This window comes from Halichoeres trimaculatus, unplaced genomic scaffold (genome assembly GCF_033239565.1).
Source record: "Halichoeres trimaculatus isolate MK-OKI-2021-1 unplaced genomic scaffold, fHalTri1.1 fHalTri1_scaffold_2, whole genome shotgun sequence".
Taxonomy (NCBI): Eukaryota; Metazoa; Chordata; class Actinopteri; order Labriformes; family Labridae; genus Halichoeres; species Halichoeres trimaculatus.
In genome coordinates this window covers 14059963-14085247 of record NW_027437180.1, presented here as the reverse complement: position 1 = coordinate 14085247, position 25285 = coordinate 14059963, and the positions used below count along the sequence as shown (strand labels likewise).

Genomic DNA, 25285 nt, shown 5'->3' with positions numbered 1-25285 from the left:
AGGTAACTCTTTGCTCCTGCTTGGCTCTGTTTTGTGCACCAGCTTATGATGTAATACAAAATGCAGCTAAAAAAGCTGCAGTCTCTTCTGCATGTAATTCATTAACGGCTGTACCAACATAAAAGTCATAACAAGGGTAGCTCTCAGGAGTGTATGTAATAACTGCTGTAACATCAAAATAAAGATGGTTCATTATTATTAGTGAAATAAACAGAAAGTACAGAAAACAGACACTTTTTTGTAATATAAATATGTCTTTATTTTTAAATTAAGTCACCTCAGTTTTCAGACAACAGTGAAACATGTGAAGGTATATGGCTTGCCCGATAGCTTAAATAAACCTGATACAGTAAACAACAGATACAGTAAACATGGATTTTTTTTTAATGTAAACCTCATATCTGTGCTTCTTATCACCACTGTTTACCTAAACCATGGTAAAATAAATATATAGTGTTTGTGCTGAATGGCTTACACTTTTTTATTGTCCAACAGAAGACAAAAATGGTATTTTGACATCGGTGACCTTGGTAGAAACATGGTGTTGATGTGTGTTGAATCCCTAAAATGTAATTCTAGTGTTCCTTAGTTTTTAACATTGTACAGGATCCACTCAACACCAAGGACTCACACATAACCCTGAGTGCACCTGTGTGTTGGTGGGCTGGTGTCTTTGTAGTTTTGTGCTGATCCAACAGCTCAATAAAACACATTTGTCACTTTGGAGGTAGCTATTTACACCGGAGCTGAGCTTTCCTGCGGAAACGTGCAGTCTGTAAGAGTCTCTGTTCAGAATGATGTGGGATAAGATCTCTTCAATGTGGACTTCTTCCTCTTGTGCCCAGGACCTCAGGGCCTAGTGAACAGCTGCTGAGAGAAGAGCTTCTTGAGTTGAGCTACTTCCTGAGACAAACAGCTTATCTGGGTCCTGAGATGTGTGTCCTCTGTTAAAAGGCTAGTGTCCCCAGATTTCTGCAAAGAGTTATATGACACAGAGCTCTGATACTGCCGCCCAGCGCCACCTGTAGTCAGGCTCTCTGTCGGACTGACCCAACCCACCTGTTGGTGGCACCTCTCCTGGATGTTTGGCCCCACTGTGGCTACAGGAGGTCTGCTTTGTCTGCTATCAGAGGATAGAGATACGTCCCCCCCTGGACCTTTAAAACGAAGCTTGTGTGGAAGGCTTCTCAGGATCTCAGGTGACTCTTGTTTATGTGGATACAGGCTCTCTTGAGTGCCTTGGTCCTGTTGTCCTCCTATCAGCTCCCTTGGAGAAGGTCCAACATGCTCACTCATTGTTTCATCTAAAAAGAAAGAATGGGCAGCGATGTTTGAAGGACATGAGGTTGAAACACCAAACTCAGACACACTTTGGCTTGAAGCTCTCCTCTGACCATAAATGGCTCCCTGCTGCACAGGGTGAGGGTGGAGGCTGTTGTTGCTGGGGTTGAGCTGCATGTTTGGGCACGGTGATCCATTAGTTTGAGGCTGGTAGAAATGTGTTGCAGTAAGTGATGCATGGTGGGGTGAAGAAAGAGGCAGCGCGGACACATTGGATGACTCTTTGACCAGGCCAAAACGAAACTTCAAGGCCAACAGCTCAGCCCTCAAGCGAGCATTCTCCTCCAGCAGTCCCAGAACCCGACTCTCCAGCACCATGTCATTGGCTCTGCGTTTCTCTCTGGATCGTTTGGCTGCTTCATTGTTTTTCCGCCTCTTGTCCCAGTATCCCTCATCTTTCTTCTCCTCAGAGATTAGCTCTCTTTTGCTACGTGAACTGTTGCTGCTGTCTTCATTGCAGCTACTAGCAGCCTTATCTTCTGGATGGGAAAGGTTGTCTTTACTGTTCAGGGCGAAGGAGCGACCCAGGAGGGTTCTGGCCAGTTGACTTGTGGAGGTCAGGATGGAAACAGCCTCATCACTGAAGGACCCAACTTCACCCAGATGTCTGAACTCCTGTTCCTCTGCTGCCAGCATTGAGGGCACAGCAAGGCCCTGAATCATGCCTCCGGCAGTCTGAGGTGTCATTCTTCAACTCTTAGTGTGAGACTTCAGAGAGCTGTGGCAGGGGAAGTATGCGGCAATTCCACCACCTAGTGGAAAAAACACAGAGGTACATGAGTTTAGGTGATCATATGTTTACATGATTGCATAATGTTCTACCTTTAATATGCTGTATGAGTGTTAGTTATGAAGTATTGAACATTAAGAATAGACCTTAGAGGAGTGAAGTGTAATGAAAAAATAAAATCTGTTTCAGTAATAATGGGAACTACATTTGGTTACAACAACAGAGAAAACTGACTACAATCAGTATCTCTGATACAATGAGGAAAATGTGTTATTTAGTGTATTATTGGAGTAGTTTTGAAAGACTGCTATTAGACCACCCCTTGACTATTATTTTTGCTTTGTGCCAGGGTTATCTATAATAAATAAATCACATATAACACCAAATGAATGTAGCCAAACCTGTAAGTTAGAAAGCAATATACTTTCTGGTCTTATCAGATGGATGATGGGACACTAACACTTCTGTGTATGCACATGCAGTTAAGTTCGATAAAGGGTTGCATACATGAACTCTGACTTTCCTCCGAACTACCCTCTCTTCCTGACAACACACAAAAACTAAATATAGCCTGATAATAAAATTAAGAATCTCCTCAAACTGAAAGAAAAATATTACTTACAGTGCGATCAGTTGCTAAGACTTCTGATTATTCTGCTCTTAGATAAAGAAAGGATGACGAGCTGCTCAACCAGATGAGTGCATGTTTCCGCTCCTCAGTAACTCCGCATCTCTCTGTTGTGTCTGGACCTGCTCATTGGTTCAGTCGGGGTTGGTTCCTCACCCCGGGTGACCCCCTTTCAACCCAACCCACTCTCCCACCTCGTCACACTTCCTCTTACTAGGAATTATCCAGCAGAGCCGAGCGCGTGGACGCACAAAGATCAACTGCACGAGGACCTCGTAAAAAGACCTCTCACCAAGTTATTACGGTAACTTGACTGTCAGTGGCAGGCGTCCACTCTGTTGGTAGGATACACGTTTTCCTCAAAACACAAACTTAAATTCCCGTAACGGCTGAAAATAGGTCCACTAAGTGATTGCTATAAAAAATGATAGTACGATTCTTTTCCTTTTATAAACAGACAACGTTAGCCTTTCTTTGGCAGTTAAAAATGACACGTGGTGCACCAGTTAGATAATCGGCCTATGGCAGCCAACCACTGAACAAAAATGAAAACACCAAGTAGTCCAAAGGGGTGAGTTTGAAGGGCTTAATAACTTCCAACCCCAGGGAAGCTTTTCACACTTGTGGGGACAGTACCGTAAATAGATGAGTTCAGCGCACTCTTGTTTTCCCCCCTATCTACAGCAATAAGGATAGAACAGAATAGAATAGAATAGAATAGAATAGAATAGAATAGAATAGAATAGAATAGAACTTTGTTGTCATTGTAACAAGTAAAACAAAATTGAAGTCACAGCAGCAATCAAGAAAACAAAAATAAGAAAGTGTAGGACTACAGAAAGTGCAAAAAGGTCCATAAGAAAATGGATGATGACAGCTTGTCCATCATTCTCCAGTTCAGCCGGCCTCCACCTCCACAGCCTCTAATGTGGCATTGGTGTCTGATGTTAGCTCCGTTAGCCATGTCTGCGAATAGCATGTAGCTACTCTGCTCTCTGGTATTCCCTCTGTTGCTGGGTTAGCATGGCTAGCTTGTCCATCTTATTGGACATACGTTCCCATTAACGATGGATGGAAGGACAGGTCGATGTCGTCACTTCTTAGCTCACACCTGAGAACCAGCACATCCTCCTCACCTCCTCCTCACCTTGTGGGAAGACATCAGGCCTTACACCAGTTAGCATTGAAATGCTACAGGCTACTAACAGCTGATTTCACGTGTAAACAATGTAGCCATGGTTACATGTAGGATCTCCAGACAAACACAGGAGAAAAAGTAATAAAAATATAACTGAAGCCACAAAAAGTTTGGGGTCGATGACCAATAAATTAGTCGTAAAAAGTAATGATCCACTCCAAATACAAAAATTACGAAAAAGAGACAAAATTTTTTTACAAGAAACGGACAAAGAAGAGAGAGCTGCTGCAAAAGGCAGCCATAGCCACCAGGGTGGCACCTAGCAACCAACAGGAGATGTATACAGTTAAATGGAAAACAGTCTGACACTTACTGTCAAGCTGAGGTCAAAAAGTAAGCTCAGCCAGACCAAAGACTATCATTTTTTTCTGACAACAGAAAACACAAAAGATAAACACAGAGAACAAAATTACATGTAGCAAAGCCTACTTATTAACCCTGTAAAGCCCGACCCAACAAAAAAATGGCCAGAAAATTCTTCTTTTTTTTTCTTAAACTGAGATGTTTATTACCCCTTTAACAAAATCCAGGAGAAAAATATTACTATAGGCCTATCATTTGTTTATAGAATGTTTTTTTTTCCATATCGCATCTGATCAATTGGGCAATAATATGAATTCTTTCAATGTAGAGAATGAGTTAAAAAAAACTCGAGACATTTTTCTAGGGCCACAATACAACTTCAGCTGTCCATAGAGGTATGACAATCCTCAAGGGGATGGAATACTTAAAAAACAAAAAACAAAAAAAAAAAACAGGTTTTTATGGAAACTATTCATCATGTTGATGAGATAGAGCTCTTTAAAACAATGCAGAAAATCTGACATGTTTGGTAATACAAGGTAAAGATGCTTACCATCCAACTGTTTCAGGAGCAATAACTCAACCAATGAAAATGATCCTTTTTCTACTGGGCCAACAGGATGACATTTTTTTTAAAAGATGAATCCCTACTTCTTACATCTCTCCTTGCAGCTGTCTACCTTGTTGTTTTGCTTCAGTTACTTTAAGTGATGGTCTATCCTGGATGCCTTCAAATCATGATAAAATCATTCATATCAATGATGACCTTTAGAGAATGTGAATACTGTGACCTTCAGTTGTTTTTCTTGTAGATGAAATGTCAACTAAGTGCCCTTTGTGTTTTTTTTTAGCATTTAGAATATAATAATGCACTTTCTGAGTTGTGTTGTTTTTTTTTCAGTGTATTAGATATAGAACAACAACCTTTGTTGTGAAGACATGATAGGCTGCCCTTACTGATCATTTGACCTGATAAGACACATTTTGTTGTGATGCAAGGTTTATGGTTAGATTTGATGCTCGAGAAACTTGTTCATGCTGTTGGTTTGTTGTAAAATTAATCAGCAGAACTTAATCTGTTATTTATTTTAACGTGTTACATAAAACTATTAATTTCAAAATGAACATGTGAGGAAAATTAAGGATGTAATCTTGCCAGAGTTTCTCCTACAGTTGGTTTTTCAATGGTGTAATAAGATTATTTGTTTTTTAACTGTAACCTGAAATTCTCACCAGAATGCATAGACATGCATTAAATGCTTACAACTTCCTGGGGGACTTCCTATTGTACCTCATTAAAATTAACTCTTTTCTCTGGATGTCAGGCGTTCATAAAACTATTCCAGTTCTGTAGTCTTCAGCCTTCCTGCTCAGGTTTCTTATTTAAGTTTTTACCAGCCCACTCTAGTTTTTGACAGAACTAGACTCTGAGAAAAAGAAAACTAAGCAACTTTCAAAGTAAAATGTTGCTGGAGGCAGATCTTTGTTGTTGTTTATTGTGCACTGTGCATGTGATACGTGCCTCTTTTTCCACCCCTGCACCTCAAACAGCCCGAGTACACCACCGGTTAAACCCGGCCGTAGGAAATCGTTCACCACTCTAGAGTGATATAATCTTCACCTTAGGTAAACTTTATTAATTATGTAATGAATTTTGAAACAAAGGTATTCAAAAAGAAAAAAACAAGTAGACATTTTAATATATGCTTTGTGAATGAAATATATTTCTCATAGTGTTTACACTGCATAGTTTGTTGCTTATTTAATGGGTCATATTTACAGGTTCCCCTCTTATCACTCTTTTTACATCACAGTGTTTCATGAGGTCATGTACTTTACAAAAGCCTGTGTGCACAGCCGTCAGGGTGGCTAATGTTGTCCTTATTTGCCCTGTGCAGGTGAGCACCCATAACAAGAGGTAAACCTTTTCACCGAATACACATGATGTGTCTATGAACAATTGTTTTACTGCTTCTTAACAAACACTGATTAAAATGTGGTTATATATACATGTTTTTCCATAACAACACTGCATTAAAAGCATGCCTGGTGCTGCTGTCAAAGAACTCAGGTGAGGTTGTTTAAGGTCACTTGTCTTATATTCCCATTTTTTTCCGTTTCTGAGACTGTTAGCCTAAACAAGTCAGGTGAAATAAAACCACTTGATGTGTCACTACGCCTGTGAGTTAATGTATAAATTACATAACCCTGGAGGTCATACGAGGAATGTAGAGACACCTGTACATGTGAGTCATTTGAATGCCACTTGATAGTGTGAACAGAAAAGAGAGCGGTTACATAATACGAACCGAGTGAGGGAGCATTTCAGGACTGCTTGGTGCTGGAAGTTCAACCGGGGTGAAAGCAGAGAAAAAGGCACATTGTTCCTGAGCGATCTGCTGGACAGTGAAACTTCCTCCCTGCACATGGAAACACTTCACACTAGACCTCTTTGTGTCTGTATCAATCTCACTGCTTCTTATTCTTCAACAAGCTGAAGGCTTATCACTCCATGTTTATCTAAACTCTTTTGCTTTTGAACAATTTCATAACAACATTACCACTGTGACCCAAGCAGATCAATCTGTGCATTTTGCAGAACAGCAAACTTAGAAATCAGCATCAGTAAAGAGAAAAAAAAAAGATTGATGTAAGTTTATTTTGTTTCACAAAGTAGTGCTCAAAGTATTCTATAACCTGTGAATCAAGTGTGTCATTTTCTTTAACTCAGACTTAAAAACAATGCAGATTATTGAAGGGAATTCCTCTTTGGGTCTATCTATAATTAAGGTTTTATACAAAGTGATGTCTTGTTATTGAACATAGCCTCATTAAAATGTGCTGTTAGTTAGCAGAGTGTCATAAACATGTAAGTGCACCTGAAGCTACAGAATAGAATAGAATAGAATAGAATAGAATAGAATAGAATAGAATAGAATAGAATAGAATATGCTTTATCTATCCCTGAGGAGAAAGTCAGGGAAATTCATATATTTGAAGCAAAGTATGGTGGCCGATAGGTGTCAGCAGATGTGCAAAAGCAACAGCACGAATGTTAACGCAGCAACACTATGGAAGTACAGCCACAATGGAAGTTAGAGGACAGTTTTCCTAAAGGACACAGAAAAGTTGTAAAAGTAAGTTAATGATTGTTTTCTTTTGTAAGTTAAGCCATGATAAATATAACTCTAATGCTAAAGTAAACAAAGAAATATAAGAAGGATATCACAAGGTGACACCCCTACTAAGTTATATTTATCATAGATTAAGTTATTCATTAACTTACTTCTTCAACTTTTCTGTGTCCTTTTGGATAAGTAGCCTCTTTTAACTTCCATTGTGGCCGTACTTCCGTTGCATTCATGTTGTAGCTTTTGCCAATCGTCTGACACCCACCGGCCACTGTAGGGCAAAGGATTCTGGCACAACATCAGCAACTTCCAAGGTGCACAGAGAGGAAAAATGTCTAATTGTTTTTTCTCTTAGCAATAGAGGTCTATAATCCTGCTCTGGTTCCCTCAATACATTTTAAAGACAGTAATTCAAATATTGTTTTGTTATTATTTTGTATGCTAATATTTGTGACTTTACATTAAATACATTTTGAGTAGTTCAGTGACAAGAAATGTATCAGCTAAGGAGAACTGAAGAGAAAAAAAACGCAATGATAATAATAATAATAATAATAATAATAATAATAATAATAATAATAATAATAATAATAATAATAATAATAATAAAAATAATAAAAAATTCTTTATTGTTTTTATAATTAATTGATTTTATGAATTTTTAATAAAGCCAATTTGTTGTTTGTTTTATGGCTCACAGCTGATAAGGTGAAAAGAATGGCAGTTAAACTTTTTTCCCAAAAAAGAAAAACAAAAATAATATTCCAGATTGAATTTTGGGCATTTTGGACTTAATTTAAAAGAGCAGGATAAACCATACAGGAAATGTTAGGAACTTGTCACAACTTGAGGGTCAATGATTTAAGAGGAGGACCTAAGACTAACATAAAATGTGTTTAAAAAAAAAAAAAAAAAACACAGGAGTACAACAGCACTTACTTGGTTAAACACAAGGAAGACCACTGGAATACACGAGACCATGGCAGTAGGAGGCGAACTGACAAAGACGTAGAGAAACAGATGCTGTTTCTCAAATTGGATACTTCCATTTGTACACTCACATGAAGTAACCCTGCATGCAGTGCACTGTGTACTTACTAGAGCAGTGCACAAATTTTAACTTAGTCTCATTGCCTCAAATCAAACACTGTTGATTCACACTTGTTGGAAAGGACAATCACATTTCTCAACCTTTCACAAGTGTTCCTCTGCCATTCATAAATTGCAACTGTCCTCCATTGTTTGATCTGTTCCTGCTCCTTCATCTATGAAACCAATATGGCGACTGCTGATTGTGAGAAGTGTCCCGCTCAATGTTTTGACTGGTTTGAATGTTCCAGCTGGGAAACCAGAGTGCAATGGGGTTTATCCAGACTGCCGGCTTGAACACAATAATGTACCGAAGTGAAATTAGGAAGTACAGAACTCAACAGTGGCACTAACAGAAGTATCTGATTTGTGACACAGCAGAGCTCTAAAGCAGGAGACCAAGGGTCAAATCCAACCTGTGGTGTTTCCTCACTTTCATCCTGTTTCCTGCTCACTGTCCTCTTCTTCCTGAAAGCATAGGAATCCTGAAAAATAACTTTGGAGAAAAAAAACCCAATATGAGTCAGTTGCAACAGTGAAATAAGACATTTGGCATTGGCAAAGAAGATTTGGCAAATTTTCATACAGAGCTCTGCTGCTCATCACATGAATGCACTCTTCTTATAAATGTTGCTCAGTTTTAAAGGCAAATAAACTGGTTTTCCACAAGGATAAGATTGATAAATTTACTGATTAATTATGTTTATATCATACTTCTGGAATGAAGTTAATTAACGCTGAAAAGGACAATGATTAAATTTTTACTTTGATGGCTATTTGAGAGTAAAGACCAGGATTTGGCATAATAAGACCAGGGTATGATTAACGTTGTTAGTAATTTGTACTTCATTGTTGTGATGATGAAAGGATCCCAGTGTCACAACTAAACTCCACAAGGTGTAGTTTTCAGCCAGTGAAACACTTGTTTTGTGTCACTGTAGCTCAGGAGTAGTTTTAAACAGACTTTAAATCACTTTAAGCAGAAACAGACCACTTAGACAATAAAATAGGCTGATGTAGCAGAGTTTTAATGATCTTCCCAACTGTAAAAGTAAATCATTGCACTACCTTTATGGTTAAGGTCCAGGGTTGTTGTGCAAAAACAGGTTTGAAAGGTGGAGTTCATCAGATTCTGGAAAATGAACGTAACTGAAGTACCTGACTGCTGGAGCAGAGAACAGACAGTGTCCTCGTATGACCCGATGTGTTCACACAAGTTCATCTGAGGGGAAATTCTCCTCACCCCTCCTCTCCCCCTCTTTCTCTTTTTACATCACTCGATCCACTTGGACTCACACTCAGCAGCCTCGGTGCTGCAGCAGCTTTCACCATTCTAATCCTCATCCTGCTTTGGGACAGAAAGCCAAGATTGTAATTATGTGAGGTTGTATAATAGCAAACAATCATCCACACAAAGTTTCTGCTCTTTCAGTTTGATGACAAGAGACTTTGAGTCAGAACAGAAAGTTATACAGACAAATGTTTATTAAGTAATCCTTACCTCTCCTACCATATGGAGGGTTGCTATTGGCTGTCCATGGATTGACTCCCACAAAACACAAAGTAGGTACATGCAAATCTCAGCTCTCAGGTTGGTACCTATGCTGTCCTGAAGTGGCTAGATAAAAGAAAATCCATTTATGGATGCTCGCTGAAGGGCCCAGAGTTTCTTGAATATTAATGCCACAGCATACAGTGTCGTGATTGCTGTCTGAGTGTGGGTTTCTGTGTGCCTGTGTGCGGGACTGATGTTTGTCTGTTGTACCCAAGTGGTCCTGTGTCTGTGTCTAAGACGTCCCTGCTTCCTTCAGTGACTGTGGTTGGGTTGAGTAAAAACTCTGCTGCTTGTCACTGTGTCTGTGAGATGGAGGAACAATTTAGTGTTTAAGGGAGCTGCATAGATTTAACAATAACATGGGGGCAGCTTTTAACACGACCTGCATAAAGCATACAATGAACATACCCATGTTGGTTTTTAAGTTACTGTATTGACTTTATATTGCACCCTCTGTATTCTTGAGTCAGATCCTTCTTACATCAGATCATCGCCGTATTTATACAGTGATGGCAGAGACTGCTATAGATCCATCAGTAATAACCAATCCCATTCACACATCCCTGGCACAGCCACACGGATGATCATTTCTATAGTTTGAAATGTGTATTTTATGCACACCTGGTGTTGTAACTCTGGTGCCCTTTCGGTGGGAAACACAAACTTTTTCTTGTTGTGTCCCTTTCAGTTGAGAAAATGTAAAAAAAAAAAAAAAAAGTAGATAAGATGTCGGCAGGTATTCTCAGGGTGCCCTTTTACCAAACCAATAGTAAATAAAGCGCCCTCTGGATACCCCTCCAAAGGATTAAATCCAACAAAGTGCCCACTTGATGCCCTTCCAGCCAATAAAAACAAAGTGCCCTCATGGTGCTTCTTTGGTGGATTGAATATTAAAACGTGATGTCTGGATGCCTTTTCATGGAGTCATTCTCTTGATAACATGCAGTGTTTAACAAACTGATGAGACATCCACCCGGTGTCAGGTGTTACTGTTGCAACCCTAGGTTAATAGTATTTTGATGCTTCAGTAACAGTTAATCCACCATCATGCACCAGCTCTGTTATAAAATGATATTTTGAGCTCTCTCGCATATGGTGAAGTCATTTTCTTCAAATTGCAATGGTCTTTGATTCTTTGATCAGATTTTTTTCTTTATTTTATATATATATATATATATATATATATATATATATATATATATATATATATATATATATATATATATATATATATATATATATATATATATATATATATATATATATATATATATATATATATATATATTATTTATTTATTTATTTATTTATTTATATTCACTTTTTCCCCCAGAAATGTGCAGACATGTATAAGGGGGCTAAATTGCTCATTAAATATTAAGTACAACACATAAAGTTCAATTTTGAGAGAATGTTTTAAAAGCATAAAAATAAATAATAATTCATGCATCACCAAAAACACACATTTTTACATGATTGCAACTTCTAAAAAACAAGTATTTGTTGTAAATTCAGTTTGAAATTGGTTATTCCTGTTCAAACAATGAGGCATTTCATTAAGCCAGATGGCTTTCTTGATTTTTACAAAGCACCAGTGTTTGCACATTAGGTTGTCATTTGATATTTATGAGTTAAGATTCCAAAAAGGCTCCAAAAAGCAGTTTTCTAATGAGTGTATCCTGAATATTTGACTGGATTCATATTAAACTATTTGATTTGAAAACAAAAGTAAAATGAATTAGATGTGAGCTTCATTCAGGGAGCTAAAGTCTCTATGTTAATTATGCATCACTGATTTTGTGCTTCCCTTTAACCTCACTAATATTCCACAGACTATCACAAATGTTCAGGTATTATGGAGGAAGACTAGAGACCCACTTCTTGATGCCAATTAAGGTGCCAACATGTTTTGATCTACTCTGAACTGTGAGTGTCAGCTGTTTGACAGAAGGTGCCCTTCCCATTTTTGTTTCACCCTTGCCTCTCAAGCAGCCTAAATAAGCCACAGACCCTGAGCACTCCAGTTCCAGTGCACACAGTTTGGTCTTTTTTCATGTTTTAGTGTGTGTCCAGGCGTTGCTGTCAAGCAGACCGTCATCATACTGGGCAGCTGTGGGGATACATCAGGATACAGTTGACCCAGGATCCTGGGTCATCAAAAAAGGGAGATAGTGATGGGTTCTCACCATGTGTTGGGCATCATCAAAGTTTTGACAGAAGTTGCTTCAACTTATGGTTTTCTTTGTAAAAAACACTCCAGGTATACACTCACTTTGAGTGGTGCTAAAATCTCTGCTGATTTTAATAATGTGACACCATGGTGATCTGTATGAAGTAAGGTTTTGACTTCTTCCTCGGTATAAATGATAACTCCATTTGTGGGTGCAGGGGGAGGTGTCATTTATGTGTACCCTCTCTTGTAAAACCATCAAATAAAGATACAATCAGAATGGGTCCATATTGCCAATGCTTTGTATACAGTGTTATACAGTATAGCAGCTCTTTGGCTGTGGTTACACCATAGACTGTAAAAAAATTGAAGCCATCTTTGCTCGGCTCAAACGTAGAGGTCGCCACAAAAACTGCTCCCCCTGGTGGCTGGCTGCTGTATAGGTAAAAAAAATCCATCTCTCTGGTCAGTCCAGATGGGCTGTGGTCAAACTTAAAAAAATTGATACACCTCGTAGAAATGTTTCTTACGTCCAATTGTATTCAAGTCCTCTTTTTTTTATGAAAAGTTTTGTTTTCATTAATTGTAAGAGGTTAAAACGAGGTTTTATGTCATGTTTAACAATGATTGACAGCTGCTGTTTTTGTGTATTTTTGGGGGGAATTTAAAATATGTCAGGAGTTAGAGTCAAGCAGTGAAAAGACTCTCTGAAAAAAAAATTGCTATTTTTGTCACCCAGCTCCACTCAGATTCTCCCAGAATCCCTCATCGTCTCTACTCTGGCTGCACAACTGCTACAATAGCTGCGCTTGTGACAGGGGTATTTTGGCTTTGAACCCAGACAATGGTAAATGGCAGAGCCACGCTGTCCCCTCTGTATACAGTCTATTGGTTGCACAGATAAAGCACAAAACAATCAAAGCATGTAGCATTTAATCTCCACAGCTTAAGGCACTTAAGTCAAAAATGCTCTAAAACTACATGCAAGAAGGTAGTAGGTAGCAAAAAGGTCTAAAAATGCTCTTTCCATTAAACCTCACAGCTAAACGGTTCTGTGCATGAAACCTGTAAGTCTACACAGAATCTGTGACTTGCTCTTAGTAAGTGAATTAACACTAAACATTGCAGTTAGAACTGTCCATGCATTGTTGTGACAACATTTAAAGCCTCATTCAGGTTATAAATACTCACACTCCATCTGCCTTTGTTACCTTGATCTGTTTCCAGAGCCCTGTTCCTCTGCTCGCAGACAGAAAGGACACTCATGTATATTTAATGCTCATATATTTAATGTCTGGTTCATGCCTCAGTGCTTGTTTTGAATAGAACTATAATTGCGTAAGGGCTGAAATGTACTCTCTGTGGAGGTAAAGTATTATGTAAACAGGGAAGGAGGAACTAGAAAGTGGAACTAGAAAGGAGTTTGCTAAAAAAGTTTGTTTGTTCTGTTTCGGGCACTGGAGGACAGAGATCCTGTCCTCATATCACCCCTGAATCGTTTACCTTTGAACACCGAGGTTAAAAAAAGAGACACCGCTGTTGAAGCTTCATGAAAGTTTTGTGGATGAAACAGCTGATGTGTGATGTCTTGTCTTGTGTGATTACAGTCTCACTTTATTATTAATAGTGTCAGCAGAGGAAATTTGATGTGTTTATGTGACGTAGGGCAGCTGAAGTGAGTGTGTGGCGGTCAGTTCAACCACGGCCACACTGGTATGATGAAAAGTTAGACATAATCTCTAGACCAGAGTGTTCATAAATCCATCTCAGTGGGAATGAATGGACCCTTTTATACCTGCTGTGACCCTTTTTTCCCAGAAAAACCCTGGAGAAATTCTTAAAGGGGCACTGTAGTGTGTGTGCTTTGCATGCTGATAAAAAAGGGACTCACTTTAGACACAAGAAAACTTATGAAATTCACACTTCATCCATATAAAATAATTGTTATGGGACAACTTTTCTTGGGCCCAATGAGCAGCTCTTCTGAGGTGAAATGGGGGAAATCTTAAACATCGTTCAAACTAATCTCTCAGTGATGCTCCGCTCCTTTCTTTACATGCAAACCATGAAAATTGAGTCCCTGTGTTTGAAACATGTCCCTTAATGAGCTCTCTGTCTTTCACTCTACATTAGTCTTCATGGTGAGTGTGTGTGTGTGTGTGTGTGTGTGTGTGTGTGTGTGTGTGTGTGTGTGTGTGTGTGTGTGTGTGTGTGTGTGTGTGTGTGTGTGTGTGTGTGTGTGTGTGTGTGTAGCGCCGAGAGCTCCATAATGTGATGACCGCCTCCATCATCTGACATAATCAGGATGAATCAGTGGGTTCTCAGTTGCATAAGCAGATTCTTGTCCTGACCTCACCCACACCCAGATTAGAAACACAGTAGACAAAGCAGCCAACAGCCGGCTGAGACGGCCTACGGGCATGAGGCCTGATACTTTGACCAACGACCGCCCCCTAAAGCCTAAAGAATGACATTACACTCTTTACGAACCTTCCTCACTTTCCTTTAAGTCCCTGGGAAGACTTTTTTAGTGATCGAGATGGATGGATGGATTGTCAAAAATAAAAAGGAGGTCAGGGCTGAAGAGAGCTTAACAGGAGATTGACAGAGCACGGGCTAAAACATCAGTTAAACTGTTAATGATAATGTTGATTCCAACCCACAGTCAGCAGTTATTCTGCAGTGGTCTGTTCAAACCTGAGAGTCTATCAATAAAATGAAGAGTGAGGTTATGTTAGCTCTGTTTGATGAGGTTAGAGTTGGTCGATGAACATTGGTAGAACAAAACCAGGATTCACTAATGCTACACGTTACAGACACATCTCAGAGCACCAGACTGTGAGGAGCATTAAACAGATAGTCTGCTCACCTTCTGGATACTACACTACACTATAAACTCAGTTAACAAAGTTTGATTGCAGTCAGGTTTTAAAACAGTAGCCAACCAAGGTAAAAACACATAAGCACACTACCTCATTGCTCTTTATCCTGATAAAAGTTGTCTTGAACAAAGAAAAGTGTTAATAAAAAGACCTACTCTCCATTCATTTGCTTCAAAACAAATGTACACCTTGGCAAACGTCACATTCTCACAGCATTAGGTGCTAGTGCTCATGGGAAAATGAGTCTTAATATCAGAAAAACACTAACTTAACCAGATAGTCCTCACAGCTCCTTTAAGCTGTTGTGGAGAACTCGATAGATCTCATTTCTATCATGATCATGTCCTGGACATGCACAGTGCGATATTTTCTAATATTTTTCATAAACTCGTTGATTGCTTCATTCTCACTGTGTAATGTGTAATTCACCTTGAACTTTGTCTTTAAATACACATATCAATGCTGATTTTTAGCTAGTTCAAAGTTACTTGCAGGAACTTCATCCTTTGTCTGTGATCTAAAATAGCTAGATGGTTTCAGGTTTTATAAAACAAATCAGGTGTAAAGATCTCAGCTGCTGTTACAGGCTACTGACTGGCTCATATAGAGTAAAGTCTTAAGTCTAGTTTGACTATTGATTTTTAACTCCTTAACATGATAGTGCATCGTATTCAGTTTTTACAGCGTTAAAGGTCTTTATTAAAATCATGACATTGAAAACAACTTAGACTTTGAAGCGCTCTTATTATGACAAAAAAAAAAAAAAGAATTACATTCTATCAATAAAAAAGCAAATAAATATGCTACTCATTGCTAATAAAGAAGTGTGAAAGTTTAGGATTATTTACAGTTTTGAATTCTGCTTGATGAGAATCAAAAAAATCTGTGTTCTATAAATTAAAAAAGCCCAAACAATCACAAATAAAGTTAAAGTTGTTTATATTATGATAAACAATCTTAAAACTTCTCATACAACAGATATCAGATCATCTAAACATTAATGTTTCTAATGAGTCATGATATGTTAAACGTACCATATGATCATACAGAATACATTATTACTCTACTGTGTTTTAAAACTTCACATATGACACACATTTGAAAGCGGTCTTTTGTCAGTGTTTAAGTTTTCTGCCCACACGCACACAGTGTGTACAGCGTTTGTCAGTGTGGTCCTTACTTCCAAAAGAATTCAAATGTTGTCACCTTGAGGATGTAACCCTCATAAAGCTCTCCCACTTTGAGCAGAAGAGATGAATATTTAAGCCTGCTGTGCTTAGGTCTGTGTGTGTTACTAACCAGCCAGACAATGCTGGAGACATTTTTAGGAGATCTCTGAGATTGCAAGGTCCCATATGACACACAATCAGAGTATGTCAGTTATCACAATCTTCTAGCTGTAATTCTTCTGAGTAAAAAGCAGTGTTATGAACACATGTATGTGCATATGTCTGTGTTTGTCAGCATCATGTGTGTCTCTTCATGTGCAGAGCCAGGTGGTCAGAGCGGGAGAAGGCCCTCTGGCACAGCAGGCACTGGTACGGTTTTTGGCCTGTGTGCTTGCGGTAGTGGCGCGTCAGCTCATCTGAGCGGGCAAATTTCCAGCTGCAGCCTTCCCAGGAACACTGGTAAGGCTTTTCACCTGAAGAGGGAACACCAAAGCTATTTGTTAATTATTAGAAAGAGAAACTGTGAAAATGCATTATGGTTATTATTATCATCATGATGATGTTAATTCTCTGTTTAGTGGGGTTTACCTGTGTGTGTACGGAGGTGAGCCTTGAGGTGTGAGCTCTTGGTGTACGTCTTACTGCAGCCCGGGTATTCACAGCTGTGGACGGCAGGCCTCTTTTTACTAGCAGGCCTTCGGCTACGCTTCCCCTCAGTGCCACCAGGGGGCAGCTGTGGGCTGATCAGCAGGGGCTGCTGGTGAAGGGGCAGATGAGTGGTGACCTGACAGTGGGTATAGTCACAGTAAAGGTTGCCGTTGGGGTTAAAGTGAGGCATGTAGCTGTAGTGTCGGGGGTCAGAGGTCACAGCTTGTGGTGGTATGAACCTACTGCTGTGGAAGCTAACCATGGAGGCTGTGGGGTAGTAAGGGGTAAAGTCACATGAGGAGACTTTACTGTGATTTTCTCTGCTGTGCCTCTCCATGTTGCTGCCCTGGGAGAGGCCAAACTGATCTACACTGGGAACACTGGGGAATGAAGTGAGACCTGTCTGGTCTTCATGATAACCATGCTGGTAGAGCTCAGAATGTACCACCACCGGTGTTTCAGGAGGGAAGAGGAGCTCTGCCATGAGGCCACCACAGTGGTCCTGTCCTTGAGGGTCTTTGAACAAAGCTGCCTCCTGGTACGCTTTGTTTGGATTTAACTGCAGGAGCTGCTGCTCATTAGTGTCCATAGAAGGATTGACGTCAGATGATGGGCTGCTCCAGTCAGACAGCAGGAGCTCAATATCCCAGGATACTTGGCTGTCACTATCCAAGAGCTCCTCTGTCGCTCTTTGAGAAACCTGCAGCTGCTCTGAGCTGAGCGGTAACAGTTTGTTACTCTGAGAATCCACAGGAAGAGAGCCATCCTCAGACTGCCACACCTACGTGATGATACAAAATAAATAAATAAATAAATAAATAAATAAATTATTATTAATATTATTATTATTATTATTATTATTATTATTATTATTATTATTATTATTATTATTAATAATAATAATAATAATAATAATAATAATAATAATAATAATAATAATAATATCTGTTATTGTCTATAATGATTTACATCATTCAAACCAACCACTGAGAGGTGGTGTCACAAAGAAATAATGGATAACAGGGTACATGGCTTCATTACTGCAGTCAATGCATGGAGACTGGTTAAGCTCCAATACAAGTCAAAATTGCTCTGGCAAAGTATTATTTGAGTTTAAGTTTGGAGTACTTTCTTATAAAAAAAAGAAGCTAATTTATTCAAATTAATTTTAAAGAATATGAAAATATTGAAAAAACAAAAAGAGTATCTCTGCTTAGTTATACTGTATTTATTTAGAAAACATGAGTCCAAATGAGTCTATACCATGGAATAACAAAAGCAACTAACTTAGTATAAGAAGTGAAAACTCAGTTTAAAATGTTCATTTGGGATAAAACATATGTTAAGCTTCATATTTCAACATGCTTTCTCAGCCCGGACATTTCAAAACTTCATCCTCAAACTTGAATGAAGATATGGTTCTCATAGAGCTTTACTGGTCAGCATTATCAAACCATCTCCAGAAACGCTGTTATACCAGGAGTTTTGTGCTAAAAAAGACAAAATTGAAAGGAAACCTTCATTGTGTATGAATGTCCGACTGATAAAGCTTCATTTTAGATTCAGTTAAGCTTAAAACATAACTACAAGAAGGACTGTCAATCCTGTTGTTAACATCCTAACTGTACTTTAAAGCAATATTTAATACTTTTTGATAAATGAAAAGCATCTACTTTGTCTCTACCGACCGTCTTCAGTTTCTGATCTATCATCTTTAGCTGACACAACTCTGAGGTAATGTCCACGGAAGCAAGAGCAACATTTCCAAAACAGTTTCAAGTGTGTCCTCAAAAAACCTTCCATTAAATTTAGTTTTAACGTCCTGTCTGAGGGATATCTAAACTATCTTTTTGAATAACTCAAGTGCCACAAGCACAAGTGGAAAAGCTCCTGAGACCTTGAACTAATAAGAGCATGGTATTTTACAAACATTACAACAGACACTCTAAATTATATAAGTTTGCTGTGTGGTTAAATAATATTCATGAGCAGGACTTTCTGCCAGGAGCTTTACTTTGGAGGATCTCTACTTTCACAGATGTGTTTACGTCTTCAACTCTTAAAAACCCAGGACATGCGTGAGACTCATGGTTGTAGCAGGTAAGGTTTGAATGTTTAATTATTAGTCATATGAGATAAGTAATAAAGTACCCAGTCTTGTGTACAATGATGTAAATGATACAAAGAACACTTTGGAGGAAAATGGGATTTCAACCAAATACTTACTTGCATGTTGTCTCTGGAATGAGCAAGGCTGGAGAAGGAGCTGAAGGAAGGGAGCACCGTCTGTGTAACAGCCATCAAGGAGTTTGAAATTATGTGGATTCACCTTAGATGTTACAAAACTAAAATTTCTTTTTTCAAACTTTATCACCAGACAGCCCGCTTGCAGAAAGTCATAACCCAGTTAACAAGGCCACCTTTCACCAAAAGGCCACAGAAGCAGGTTTTTAAAACTGTCTCTTTTCCTCCATTCCCCTCCTGTCTCATCCCCTATCTCCCCCTTCCCTCTCTTGTCTATCTTTGTCAGCTGCAGGTCTTACTTCAAATCTCTCTTTCTCATGTAGGTTTTGACCGTTGGGAGGTGGAGCGTAAGCATGGGTTACGTAGCTGTCCCCCTTTTTTTTCTCTTGGAAATAATTCAATTACGATAACTAAAATACTCTTACAACTATAAGGTATAAATCATAATAAACATTTTCGACAGGTGGTAAAATAACAAAATAAACCAGGATATTTGAATAAATAACTACACAATATACATTTAAAGTATTTAAAATGTTAAGAATAATGTCTCTGTAAATTAAGTTGACTGATCTAACCACTTTGTTATGCATAAAACTGGAAAAAAAATCCTAACCCTGTACAGCAGAGGAGGCTCCTATGTTTGTCATTCATCACTCGTCAGCTCATCCAACACACCACAGGAGCAAATGTGTTGAGTGTCATTTAGAAAAAGATACAATAAACCAGCAGAAAGACATGTCAAAGATTTTTTTTAATCACTAAGCTTCTTATGGATACTTAACATTTACAAAAACTAAATTTTGGTAAATAACAAGGATTGAGAGGTTTTGTTTGATTGTTTTATGAAGTCTGCAGTTCAAATCTCATCTCTTTTATTTTAATGGGAATAGTTCTAGTCAGCCACACACCAAACATTTGACTTTACATGTCAGCCTCTGTCCTGGTAAAGGCCTGCAGCTTTGAGTTCTGAGAAAACCTGTGTTGAAGGTGATTATACTCTGGCTTCTGTTTATCTGTTGACGTGTGTAAGAGACAGACTGCTGTCTTCATACAGATAATGAACTTCTGACTGCTGCTGATCCTTGATGACTTGCCCACCACTGATAAACACTCTCTCTCTCTCTCCCTCGGAGACATAGCCACAGAAGACCGAAAGCTGTGGTTATCTTTTTTTAAAACCATTTTCACACTCAAAAAACTTTAAGATTAAAACTTGTGCGTATTATTCAAACTTATCAAGAGATACAAATTTTGCCTTTGGCAGAAAAGTCTTTCTCAGGGGGTCTTGGAGTAACATTGGTCTTGTCCATGTGTGTGTATGTGTGTGTGAATACAAAACAGGAAGCACGGAAGGAAAATATGTCTGTAATATTTCCGTTTTAAACTGAAAAAATAAAAGCCCCTAAATGTAAAGTTGAACTTTTTAAAAACATAAGGAAATGCAGATCTAAGGGCTTCACATAGAGCCTAACAAATCTTTCATACACACAAGAAGTTTATCTTTATCTGTGACTTATATTCATTTATTTATTTTTTAATACTTGCATTGGTTTGTATTGATCAAATAGCTTATTATTTTCTTTTGTATTTTTTTTTTTTTGGCCTCGGTTTAAGGAATGATCACTGACAGGAGGATGTGGATAGACAGTAAAGGTGTTTGTTTTATTTAATGCCAGGTGACATCCATAGACTCGCATGAGGAACACATTAACACTTGGTTGAATTCAGAGCTCATAAAACTTATAAAGTTTACTGCGTAAAATTGGTTCTATATAATATTTGTGCATGTTTCTATCATGTGGGATGTGTACTCACTGAAGGTACTACATTATCTTTGTCTCCCTCTAGTGGTCATTTGTTGTAACTGTGTTCGGCTCTTGCTGAAAACAAAGTTGTTTTTTATGTTCCAGGCACTCTCAGGCACAAAGTGTTAGAAATTTTGTCCTCGGCTTTTGACGGTATCTTTTTTTAAAAAATCCGTAACACGTGTGATAAAGGTCTTGTTACGCTAAATGACGGACAACGGTGTTGCTATAGCAACAGACATACAGTGCTGTTTCAGGAAGTGGACCTCGAATAAACGAAGGCCAAAATTACATTTTACGAGGGACTACACAAGGAAAGAAGACTTTGCGTGAGTTTTCACATTTTTACTTAACATTTCTTTAAAAAAAAAAAATATTTGAGCATGACCCTCGATTTTAATCTTGTCAACTAAACATTGAGGCAGTTTGGTTTCCTGTAGACAGTTCGCCTGTTGTTTGGTAGCTATATCAGGAGGGAATTTCTGAATATAATTTTGTTGAACGTTTTCCTTTCAACTTTTAATCTGAATATTTCCCTTGACATTCAAACACGATTTCTCCATCGTAGTCAAATAATTATGGGTCTTTACTTCAGACACAAAGAAGAATTTAACCGTAGGGACTGATGGTTGTCACGTGACTCCAAGGTTACAGATGGAGGCCTCAGCAAAGAACAGGACTGGCGGGGGACTGTGGAGCAACCCCAGAGTCACCCAGCACAGCAGAGAGACCCAGGATATGCTGAAATGTGAGCTCGCTGTGTTGATTTTACAGTGTAAATTGTAATAGAGCAGCTTGTATGTGTAGGTAGACACACAGCTGTTTGCATTCTTGTAGTGTGAACAGTAAAATGTTTATCCTTCTCTCCTGGTGCTCAGTAATGAGGCAAGAATCAAAGCTCAACAACCTACAGAGAAAGAAGACCAATGAAGGCCTCCGGAGTAAGTTTGGCAAGTTTGACGTGAAATTATCGATCCAGCTCATGTATGTGGTTGATAATCCAGATGATATATTTGTGATAAGGTAAAAGATTCAAGTTGCATTTGTACCTGCTTCTACTTAGGAATAACCAGCTGACCTTCTCTGTGAATATTCAGTGAGCTTTATCTTCATGTTGCTGGGGCACTTATCCCTTAACACACATTTGGACCATTTAACACAACTTAATGTTAGTTTGACTTTAAGTTTTTGTGTTGCTTTCCCTCACAGATGGCACACCACTCCAGCTGACCTCTGATCCTACATTATCAGCTTCCCCTCCCAAGGCTAAACCCTGTAGACCTGCTCAGAAAGGCTTTCCAGGCATGCCTCAGAGACGAAGTGCTGAATCTTGTCGCTCTGGAGACAGCTATACAAGAGAAAAGTTCCGTCCTGGTCCTACAAGTGCGTTTTTCATGTGGCATGCCTGTGTTTCTCTCCAATAAATCAAAGTGCCATCATAGAATCTAGAGGACCATTTGTCATGTTTCTTCTTTGAGCCATATTCATATACCTCTTTTTTTATTTCACCCAAGGAGACTTAGAGAAAGAGAAGAGGAGGCTTCAGAATATTTTGGCCACAGGACAAGAAGAACCCAAAGCTGCAATTTCCCAAAAAGTCTCTGCATGTCAGGAGCCAGAGGAGAAGGACAGGTGTCTGGAAGGTGAGGCTGACTGCACCATAACAGATGAGTTACCGAACACATGAAAGAGGATATCCTAAGTGAAGTTGTTCTTCTGAAAGGCGTAATTCATTGTGCTCACTTTAATGTTGCGGGTTGCTTTTATTGAAAACAACTTGTGTATTTTGCAGTGCTGGATGAGATAGAGGAGAGGAGACAGTTTCTGGCAGATATGGCCTCTCTGGGCCAGGAGCAACAGTATATCAACCTGATCAACAGTGAGATATCACAGGTAAGGAAAAATAGGTTTACAGAGCTGTTTCATACATTTGTGTTTGGATCTGAGAAGCTTCTAGAAACACATATTTGTTTGAAACTTGAGTGTCCCTGGATATTAAAGATCTCATCACAACTGATAAAAAGGCCATATTTCTTAACTTGCTTGTTCTTCCTTACTCCTTTGCTCTACCAATAGTTGGGTCATTTTTGTTAGCTTGTTTTTTGTGTGTATTTGTGATTAACTGTAAAATTTTAAATGAAACGACAATTTAAATTCTTTATCATTTTATGTCCAACAATAGAAAATTCGGGAACTGGAGATGTTGGAGAGGAAACCAAGTGCAAAGATGGATGAATGACATCTGAGGACAATGAAAACTGTGGCCTTAAAGAGACAGTGATCGAGCGTCACTATGAGTGACTATGGACATGGACATACTTGGAAATGTGAGATGCATGAGTGATCACTGTTAACAAAAGCATAACAATAAAACACATTCACTTATTGCATTAAGTTATTTATTACTCGGCCCTCCAGTGTCAGTATTCTTTAGAAGCTTACTACTGTTTTAGGACAAAAATTGGCGCGACAGAAGCCTTTGTTTGCAGCTGCACATGAGGGCAGGCACAGAGAAGAATCAGATAAACCATTTAAAATGGAGGACAGAAAGACAATGTTGACGTGAGAACAGAACAAGTTTACATATTAACATTTACAGGATCTTAAACACATGAAGCTCAACATAAGCAGTTAAATAAATGGCACTTTACAGACAATCGTAACATGGTTTCCTACCCACCTAAAATAAGGCAAAACATGGAAACAGAGAAAGGCAGAGTAAAACATAAATTAATGATTGCATATTCAGGTTTTTCCCAATAGCTGAAACTGTTGTTTTGCTACTGCTGTTAGAATACTGTATATCTTTAGTGTAATTTAAAAACACGTTTGACCTTCTATAACTTGAAACTGCCAAAGTTGACAGTTACTCATTTGATTTGGAGGAATACGTCCAGAGCTCGCAGTTTTTACACAAGCTGATTTGAGTCTCTGGATTTTTTTTCTTACATAAACTGCAAAAACTGAAATCTAAGTAAGTGTTAGTGTCTGATTTTGGGATAAATAAGAAAAAATGGTCTTACTAGATGTTATATGTAACCTAAACGCACTCACTTCCTGTGTCATTCCCTTCTGCCCTGGCATGCTCACACCAGCCACCGGGCAGAGTCGAGAGATTTAGCCACTACAGCACATAAGAGGCGATCAAGGAGTATCACGCATAGTCAATTTGACCAATAATCTTCAAATGTGTAGAACTAATTTACTATCATGAAAAGCTTCATGGGATCTGTTCTGTTGTTTGGTAATAAATGACAGAACAATTTGGTCTTCTGGTTATCATGATGTAACCAATGTAGATTTATTACGCATAAAATTAAATCCCAAACTGAAAACATTCAATACTGAACAAACGCATTGTAAAAAAATTCTGGTTCAAAGCCCTCACAGGAACATATCTTTAATTAGGTTATTACACCTCTGTGCGCTGCAGGACTGAGAGATATAGAAGATTGTTCCTCCCTGCAGCCATTAAAGTGTATAATTCTTTAATCGGAAGATGAGCCCAAACTACATGAATTTCCCTTCGGGGATGAATAAAGTATATTTTATCTTTATCTTTTATTAAGAACAAATGGTGCCTCAGTTACTTGTAGGGAGTTTAAAAAAATTGTCAGGGGATACGAAAAATGTCCCTGTTTATTTGTTTGCATAAAGACATAATTTTTATTTCACCAAAGGTATCAAGATTTTTTTTCTTACCCCAGCAGTAGATTTTTTTACTCTCTTTAAGCAATTCAGGCATTATTTCTGTTTTCTTCTATCTTATATCTATTATTTTGGACTTGTCAGGTGAGTGCGACTCATATTGAATCTAATAAGACCAATTTTTACTATAAATGAGACAAAAACGTATTCAGATTTTAGTTTTTGCTGTGCACACCGACACACATACACACTTACATAAGCTCTTCCTCTCTCTCACACACACACACACACTGACACACACAGGGTAGTATTTCATCCAGGGTGATATGCATTTACAGAAATGACTCCTTCGTGAAGCTACCACCAAAAAAAAAAAAAAAAGAGAAAACAAATCAAACCACCGTCCTAATATAGCAGCAACAGGGGCGTTAACTCTTGCAACCGTTTCAAGGGTAAATGTTGAGAAATAAAAAGCAGAGTTCATCAGAAGGCAGAACTTTTTCATCTGTACCATAGTTTTAAAACATGAAGTGAAACCTTGTCAGATATCTCTACTGACCTTTGGAATCAATGAGGAGACAGGTTTTCAAGGAGTGCCAGTCAGAATCAGGTAAAACAATGTTAAAATTAAAAAAAGTTAAAAGATATCAGGGATGAACTTTATCCAAAGGTATATAATGGATCACACCTTCGGGGAACTTTGATAAAAGGCCTACAGGGCAGAGGTGCGATGCAGTTTGT

General features: G+C 38.5%; 3 protein-coding genes across 4 annotated transcripts; 1 reads left to right on the top strand and 2 right to left on the bottom strand.

The window, feature by feature from the left end:
* Window positions 1–661: 661 nt before the first annotated feature.
* Window positions 662–2036, bottom strand: LOC141786134 (nuclear factor interleukin-3-regulated protein-like). The gene has a single exon (XM_074664870.1). The coding sequence runs from the start codon at window positions 2026–2028 to the stop codon at window positions 850–852; it is 1179 nt and encodes a 392-aa protein (XP_074520971.1). The 5' UTR covers window positions 2029–2036; the 3' UTR covers window positions 662–849.
* A 14060-nt stretch (window positions 2037–16096) lies between these two features.
* Window positions 16097–19253, bottom strand: klf1 (Kruppel like factor 1 (erythroid)). Its single transcript, XM_074663034.1, has 3 exons — window positions 19071–19253; window positions 16785–17625; window positions 16097–16669 (listed from the first exon to the last, which is right to left on the bottom strand). Exons 1-3 carry the CDS (start codon window positions 19143–19145, stop codon window positions 16494–16496), a joined length of 1092 nt encoding a protein of 363 aa, XP_074519135.1. The 5' UTR covers window positions 19146–19253; the 3' UTR covers window positions 16097–16493.
* A 1888-nt stretch (window positions 19254–21141) lies between these two features.
* Window positions 21142–23566, top strand: cunh22orf23 (chromosome unknown C22orf23 homolog). Of its 2 annotated transcripts, none has more exons than XM_074689945.1 (7): window positions 21142–21225; window positions 21544–21644; window positions 21775–21837; window positions 22106–22279; window positions 22411–22539; window positions 22689–22789; window positions 23079–23566. In XM_074689945.1, the coding sequence occupies exons 2-7, from the start codon at window positions 21551–21553 to the stop codon at window positions 23133–23135; spliced, it is 618 nt and encodes a 205-aa protein (XP_074546046.1). In that variant the 5' UTR covers window positions 21142–21225; window positions 21544–21550; the 3' UTR covers window positions 23136–23566. The 2 variants fall into 2 exon arrangements, with proteins under 2 accessions (XP_074546046.1, XP_074546055.1); XM_074689954.1 differs by having other exon boundaries at window positions 21164–21225; window positions 21492–21644.
* Window positions 23567–25285: the final 1719 nt, after the last annotated feature.

Excerpts from the sequence above, each read along its gene's own strand:
- klf1 (XM_074663034.1), bottom strand. The coding sequence starts at position 19,145 with ATGGCTGTTACACAGACGGTGCTCCCTTCCTTCAGCTCCTTCTCCAGC. Across the intron at positions 17,626-19,070 it reads ATTCCAGAGACAACATGCAA|GTGTGGCAGTCTGAGGATGG; the intron begins GTAAGTATTTGG and ends ATCATCACGTAG. Across the intron at positions 16,670-16,784 it reads TCACCTCCGTACACACACAG|GTGAAAAGCCTTACCAGTGT; the intron begins GTAAACCCCACT and ends TTCCCTCTTCAG.
- cunh22orf23 (XM_074689945.1), top strand. The coding sequence starts at position 21,551 with ATGGAGGCCTCAGCAAAGAACAGGACTGGCGGGGGACTGTGGAGCAAC. Across the intron at positions 21,645-21,774 it reads GACCCAGGATATGCTGAAAT|TAATGAGGCAAGAATCAAAG; the intron begins GTGAGCTCGCTG and ends CCTGGTGCTCAG. Across the intron at positions 21,838-22,105 it reads GACCAATGAAGGCCTCCGGA|ATGGCACACCACTCCAGCTG; the intron begins GTAAGTTTGGCA and ends TTTCCCTCACAG.
- LOC141786134 (XM_074664870.1), bottom strand. The coding sequence starts at position 2,028 with ATGACACCTCAGACTGCCGGAGGCATGATTCAGGGCCTTGCTGTGCCC.